General features: G+C 37.6%; 1 protein-coding gene across 1 annotated transcript; it reads right to left on the bottom strand.

The window, feature by feature from the left end:
• Positions 1-358: 358 nt before the first annotated feature.
• Positions 359-7,947, bottom strand: ATG18H (autophagy 18h-like protein). Its single transcript, XM_028080035.2, has 9 exons — positions 7,494-7,947; positions 6,272-6,715; positions 5,526-5,966; positions 4,973-5,218; positions 3,916-4,710; positions 3,666-3,841; positions 1,470-1,600; positions 957-1,271; positions 359-814 (listed from the first exon to the last, which is right to left on the bottom strand). The coding sequence occupies exons 1-9, from the start codon at positions 7,662-7,664 to the stop codon at positions 810-812; spliced, it is 2,724 nt and encodes a 907-aa protein (XP_027935836.2). The 5' UTR covers positions 7,665-7,947; the 3' UTR covers positions 359-809.

The raw sequence follows: 7,947 nt of genomic DNA, 5'->3' as shown, positions 1-7,947 counted from the left end.
TCATTTCAATAATAAGATACATTATTTTTTCAATTTTTTTATTGGCCTTAATTCTTTAAAACCCTCTCATGACCTCATCAACTCCATTAATTTGTATCTATATATATGAACTATAAAAAGGCACATTATTAAGAGTGAAAAAGGCAACTGTTTATTGAGCTTGAAGAAGCTATTAATAAAGATACTTCAGCAAAAAAAAATTAATCCAGCAGATAATTAAGATCGTGTTACTTACAAAAAGTTCAAACAAAACTTTAAATTTGGTTTATAAGAATAATAGGATAGGAGAGGTGGGACTAATATACTAGTTATACGTCTGCTCTATGTTGGAATTGATACTATGAAGATCAAGAAACTATTTTGCAATGGACAAATGAATCTCTTGAATTAAGCAAAGAGTGTGACGAGAAATATAAATAACCCAGCATGAATGAAATATAAGTGAGCAGGATAAAACAAACAAACTATCTGCCCTCTCCCCCTTTCTCTTTGGCCTGTTCGCTTTGCCTCCAAAGCAATGAACTATGAAGAAAAAAATATAATACACACGCAAAGAACCCACCCAGAACCCACACAAATAATTTGTAGTTATGAATTTCAATATACATCATTTACAAGAAATTAGAAGGTGAGAAGAATCATTGGACTGGGAAGGAATATTGAAAGGGAAAAACAACAAATTCCTTGAATCAATGGTCAGTAGCATTTAGCTTGTTGCAAGGAAATCACCTGCATTTGTCAATTAATTTCTCCTTTACAGGACCAATTTACAGCAGTTCAGAGGGAGGCAAGCATAAAATTAGTAATCGTCAACCTGCAACACAAGCATTTTGTAGTTTTAAGAAAAATTAAAACCAAACCGGCAAATACATCACAAAAGCTACGTGCACAAACTGAGCAGCTATGGATAAGCTGAATATCATTGAAATCAAAATTAGCCTGCTTCAGATATATACCTTCTTCAGAGAAGTCAAATACATCACCAAGCATGTCATCATTATCACCATCTTCATCAGATTTTTCCCTGCCACACGGACTGCTACAGTCCACTTCAGTTATGACTTCTCTTGATTCTTGACAATCAACCGATGCTTTACAATAACCTTCTTGAAAAAATTGCTCAAAGTCTGGTGAGTCACGTATTGACTCCTCACAAATAACATTCATATTCAAATCACAGCCACTAGAACTTGAATTGAAACTGTCATTGGCTTTATCATGATCTGATGATTTAACCTTTGCAGTTATAGCATTGTCAAAACTTGAGGCACCTGTTAAAACATAATTTGCGTCAACAGTTTTGACTTTTGTGGCTTAAAAGAGGTGACACCAGCCACCTCTCTGTTCTTGAAATTAATCTTACTATTAGACAAGTTATTTGATGAAAAAAATTCTTGACAAGTCTGAGACAATTACATAGTTCACTAACAAATACGACAGAAGATTTCACGTTGTACTGCTTATCTTACCAACAAACGTCTTCTCAGCTTGAGCAGGTACCGTCAATTTTGAATTGAAAAATGCAGCTTCTTCTGACAACTTCTCCTCAGTTCCATGTGAATCAGACGAAGAGCTAGAGCACCGTCCCATAACAATACCTCTGGAAAAAATTGGGGAATTAGTTAGCATATGCATGGACGATTGCACAGATGTTTTCAAATTTCAGACAAAAGTAACATAAAGATGAAGAAACACTCCAAAATTAAATTCAAACAAATGACAAGTTAAACAGTGTTCCCCAAAACATCATACTCAATTTCATTGACCAGTAAACAGAGAACTAAGTACAAGTTACAGTTTAAAAACAAAAGGGAAATAAATAGGAAAATTAACATAAATATCAGCATGTTCACAAATAGGAGGTTTCAAACTGCCATGCCTTCAAAACATCTCCACATAGAACTTCGAAATAAAAATAAGCAAAGTGATAGGTATCCATTAGGTTTATTAGTTGGTTAAATAAATAAGGTGTGCGGCCAGAAAATAAGAGGGGAGGGAAGAGAGATCATCCAGTCATTTGTACGAGGGTCAGGAGATGCAGACCACGGAGGTTCTCTAAGTCAGGCAGTTTTCTTTATGTAATTCTGATTACGTTCTATCGAATAGTACGCGATCTGTGATCTTTGACTTTTGAGGGAACTGTTCATGAAAATGATGTCAATATCTGATGGGAGGGAAGCTTATTGGTGGTGGTACTGAAACAAGATCTGTAGCTTAGAACCATTGGAGTAAATGGGGAGGAGAAAACATTGAGGCATGCTGCATTTGCATTGAAAGGATAAGCTGTACAATGACCATGTTCTTCAACCAAGAAAATAATCAAGAACAACAAAAAGAAGAATTGAAGAAAGAAAAAGAGGCGGGGGTGAAGGGGAACACACTACCAGAGCAAAAACCGCTTCGGTCATCGTAAAGAGTAAGTTACGCAGTCTGATCAACGAACTTACACCACAAGAACCGCTGCAGATTTGATTAGGGCTAGATGAACCTTTGAATTGCAAGTACAAGAAGAGTACAAATGAACGGCATATGAAACAGGGATGCAACGCCCAGATTGGAATTACAGGATCTGGGTCAATCTTTTGACTTATGAGCCAAGTCCAAATCACTAAAAAAAGAGTGGGTTTAAAAGAAAATCGTTGCATTTGACTCTTCGGCTAGCAATGAGTCAAGTCCGGCTGGTAGAAGGACAAAAGCATGCTGTTGCATAAACCTATAACCCATGTTCACACTTTTGGGTACCATCACAAACAGGGACCCATTCATTCAATCTCAGGGCCTTTATCACCTTCTGACTTTGCTGTTCACCTGAGGACAAGGTGGAACTTTGGAGGAGTATTGATTGAGGTTGGTAAGCTGGATGAATTGGATCAATTTTATTTTGGGTTATAATAATCAGATAAAAGATTCAATAATTTAATTTAGACCATTAAAAATCGTGTTTATTTGTTAAAAATCAAATCCAATTCATTAATTAATATTTTCAGAGATGGATATTCCATCCATAAAAATAATATATTTTTGTACAATTTAAAAAATAATTGTAAAACGAATTCAATAATATATTTGAGAGCTTTTAAAAAAGGTAAATTTGAGAAAGATATAATTATGAAAAAATATTGGTTGGAATAATTTGTATCCATCAATTATTGATGAGAGGATCCATTGATTTTGAAATAAAAAAAATAGATGAATCTGATCCAATCCATTTTTTATATTTTTTAATGGATGGATTTCCTTGTGGATGGATAATGGAGAAACGGATTATTTCCTCACCCCTAGCAATGATAGATACCCAGTAGCCAGTTAGCTTGGTTGGCTAAATAAATAAGGCATGTTGCCTATAAATAAGAGGGGAGGGCGGAGAGAGATCATATTGTCATTTGTAAGAGGGTATTGGGTGAAGTAGATCCTAAAAGTTCTGAAAGTAAGGCAGTTTTCTTGTTTAATTCTGATTCAGTATCTATCACAAAGCTATAGCAACAAAGAAGGAAAATGAAAACAGAAACTCAGCAAGAAACTGCAAGCATGAAAGAAATACAGAGCAGCAGAGAGCCTGATATTTAAATTGAATGCGTCTTGAATGGAACTTTTCCAAGCGGAAAATCTCCGTAAGACATAATACCGAGTGGACCAACTACAATACGGCAGATAAGTAATTTTACCTGTCACCCCAAGTAGACTGAATTCTGTGGAAATGATCGAAGATGGGCAGCAAATCTTTCTGTTTTATTTCAATCTCATTAGCTTGAATATTCTCTATTTCAATTTCCCCCCTTGTACTAAGCTCATACAAATCTGGCACTCCAGCTTCCAAAGGACTCATGACAAAGAGAGAGACCTAAAAAATTGAGCAAGAAATAGTTTGTATGAAAAAAAATAATGTTGTGTTCAGCACAGAAATCAAATGATTACCTTGGACTCCTGCCAAATTGGTATCCGTCCAGAGCTTATATGCACCTCTGCATTTGAGAAATGACATTGTTTATTAAGTTTTATAGAATTATTGCTCCCGATTCTATTAACTTCATAATCTGAATTATCCAAAATCATTTCTTCAGCTTCCAGTCCACCAACAGTACTCCCCAATACACACACCTCTTTTTCTGGCCAATCATATCTCCTACAGACATCCCACCACTGAACAGGTTCAACCTTCACACGCAAATCTTTTTCTTGTATCTGTGCTAATGGAACTAGGGCAGTTCTTGAAGTAGTTTCACTTGACTCTGCCACCAATGGTGGTAGTAGTTTATATTGAATTAAATGACCAGAAGGGGTATAAACTAATAAGTGCTCCATAGCATGAATTTTTGAGTATGCATTCTGTGAAACATGAGGAATAGAACTGTGAAAGACAGCAGAAACAGCACCAGATGGAATTGAAACTTTCCCTGCTGCAGAAGATGCAGCATTACTAACTGTATTGAGCCATCCGGCACTACTATTCTTTATTCTGCTAACCACCGAAAGAACAATAGGAGGAGGGGGTGTCAGGCTCAATTGCTGCTGATTTACTGTGAAATGGGGAGTGAACCACCATGGTAGAGGAAAAACTGGCAAAAGAGCAGGCCCATCTGTGTCTTGATCGTGCATCTTAAGAACTGTCTCACCACCAAAAGGAGCAAGAACAAAAATATGACAAGTTCCCTTGGAGGAAATGATGGCAACCCAGTGACTGTTATGGCTAAAGCAAATATCTTGTATCACCTGTAAAATTTGCACAATTAAGTAAAGCCCTTCTCAAGCAAATAAACATAAGGATTTAATTTTGATATTCTGCTATTTAAGCTCTCATCCAAACATATACTGCCAAATTAGTGAAGAATTTTGTACCTAAAATATGTAACTCTTTCAATAATGTGTCAACACATCATTAGATGATAGTATAAAAAGCTTTATACTAACTGTTTATCAAATTTGGGCTCTAAACACAAAAGGCATTATAGAAACAGTGAGAATATAAGCATACAGCAGATGTCATGCCACGGTGGAGCTTGTAAAGGTGCACATGTGAACAGCTCCAATCACTGCTTTGAGAACCTGATCCATTTCTTGAGCAGGATGGCATAATTCGAAATATATTAATGTTGTTGCCATGAATTGAGGCTGTAACCAAAAGTGTCCCACTTGGGTCAAAACATAATGCAGATATTGGACTAGTATGAGCCCTAAATTGTGCCACAATAGCTCTAGAAACAAAGTCCTTGACAACAACCTGCAATGGATGAGAAATACTAGTCAACAAGTATATAGAATGGTTACTTTCCTGTTTCAACTGACATAAAACAATGATTAAAAGAAGGGCAAGAAATGAGAAAAGACTACAGCAAAATACTCAGGGCTATTAACTACCTTATAAAATTCTTCTTCTATGGCTAAGCTGAACCAATAGATGATCTCATGCAAATTGTAATACAGATGCCAATATTACTTTAAGAAAGAAAATATCTAGTCAGGGTCCAGAACATTGCAAAATAAAATCATACTATAACGTGTTAAGTTGTCAATAAAATCATACTCACCATCCCAGCTGTATCTGTTTCTGTAGAATTTGATGCAAATCGACTAACTTTCCAACTTGAGCTTGATGATACAGGAGAGCTAGATCCATCAGGTATTAGATCTTGATAGTATTTAGACAATGTTTTGTATCCCATATCACTAAGATTGATCAGCCCTGCCGCCAAATGCTTGCTAGATTCCATGGCATATCGAGCTACCAGGTTTCCACTGCTGGGTGATGTTGATGGGCTGCCAGCAGGAGGAGTAAGACTCTGAGGACTCAAGCGACCAGTGTTTGACAACAATGGACTGTTTGAGGCATAAGCTAACCACCGGGGACCTACAGCCATAGGACCGTAGCCAACATTAACCCCAATCATTCCTTGTCCTCCCAACTGAGGTACGGGGTAAGTGAGAACACTGAATTTATTCTCAAGTGTAAGAGCGTCAAAACAATATATCTGCGAGCAAAGGATAAATGAAGGAAACAAATCAGGCAGATTTTACCTATGGCATTAGCAAACTAGGTTGCTGTATTACGATGAAATGGATAAATAGTATGCATAACATAATCGATCCATTAGGTGACAGGATAATCTATAATTAACCTGCAAAGTTGCAATATGCCCAAGGAAATTGATAAGACCTTTCCATAATCTACCAAAACAACGATATACTAAACTTCCTCAACAAAGTAACGTGTATTTTTGCAGAACTAACAATATAAGTGCTACAAACAAATTGAAAGTACTGTCAAAAAACTTACTTGTGTAGCTAGACCAACAGCCACTATTCGAGGACTGCACCTAACCATGTATACAGTTGAACGAAATCTCAGTGCGTGAACGTAGGTATGGGACCTTAATGAGTAAAACCGAACTGCTGTAGCTGAGCTAACAATATTTTCCGCTTGAGCTTCATTATGGCCATCTCTTACATTTAGCATTTTACCGGGGATCTTTGATTTATCACATGCAACAACCAACAGTAAAGGGTGCGATGCTCCAAATCCTTCACAACCTTCTGATTTTGCAGGGACAGGGTGCATCTGTAAAAAGGAAACTGGATCATCACGTCTAGACACAAGTTCCCTGACACTAGAGGCATCTTCCACGTCAAGAACTTGAAAGCCATTGGAATAACCAAGTAAGAGGACATGCTTGAAAGAAGACGGACTTAGTTCTAGCCTGTCAAAGCAAGCCCAAAGCACCTGTTTCACAAATAAAGACGTAAATATTTCTGACTCCATCCATAAGTAATAAGTTTACAGCCAGAGAGCAATTGCGAATTTCGCCACATGGCAGTGGTGATCAAACTATAATTTCATCACTACAATTGGGATCCGTAAATTACTCAGTAGTGCCAGAATACAGTGAATGTTTCTAATAACCAGCACAAACATATATCACAGTTTTTCCCTATCCGCAATTATAAGGCCCGTCCGTTAGAAGTTGTTTAACTACTCCATTATCATCGAACAAACCAATCTCAAATCAATCATGTTCAGCAATCATGAAAACAAAAACCAAAAAAACAAAATAACATCTCTTACAATTTTTTTTTTTTTGGAGTTAGAGAAATTGCTATTGTTAATCAGAATATTCAATGCCTCTCCGTACAAAACCAAAGGACAAAAAGAAAACTATTGGAAATGGAGTAGCATAGAAATATCCATGTGGATTACGCTCTTAGCTTCATTCAATAATCCAGAATAAATGAAATACCAATGTTAGAGACAAAACACATGAAATAACAATAAACAATTCATTCCTAAGACTGGAGAGAGTGTTTCAACCAAAAAAGAGCATATCCATAAAGACAACACAACATAGGCAAGTTTTTGCCGCACTAAATTTTCCTCAATGAACAAAGTTCAGAACTCAAGCATGTTTGACTTGTCAGTTTTCAACAGCATTCACAAATCGCAATTTCAGAAGGCAACGCCAACTGACAAGTTTCGAAGAGTAGCACTCACGCAAAAATGCTACCTGGTCTTTGCGGTCGTGTCCTTCGCCGGATATGGAGGCAGCGACGGAGGCGCCGGCGGAACGTACGCCGGAGGACGCCGTCTTAATGCAAGACGATATGAACTTGAAGGAAGAAGGAACAAATCCATTGCTGCTCTTGCTGCCACCGTTGTCCTTGGACTGATTCTTCATGATAAGGAAATAAACTACTTTCCACGGGCCACCGGTGAGTCACCGGGAATTCCGTCGACGAGAGTCGCGGAACGCAGGCGATCGAATATAGCATAAATTGAGAGGCGTCGGGATTCGCCGTGCGCGGCGGCGGAGAACTCCGGCGTTACGTGTTAGTTGGAGGTTGAGGAAATTTGACCTTAACGAAGACGGTTCCTCTTCTCTCTCTCTCTCTCTCTCTCTTCCGTTTCGAGTTTAGACTCAGCGCTACTCCGCTTCTACTTGGTGCTAATCTCAACTCTTA

The sequence above is a fragment of the Vigna unguiculata genome, chromosome 7 (genome assembly GCF_037176805.1).
Source record: "Vigna unguiculata cultivar grain cowpea cultivar isolate G323 ecotype 2 chromosome 7, ASM3717680v1, whole genome shotgun sequence".
Classification (NCBI taxonomy): Eukaryota; Viridiplantae; Streptophyta; class Magnoliopsida; order Fabales; family Fabaceae; genus Vigna; species Vigna unguiculata.
Note: the sequence above shows the minus strand (reverse complement) of the source record. Positions and strands in the feature narration are given on the sequence as shown.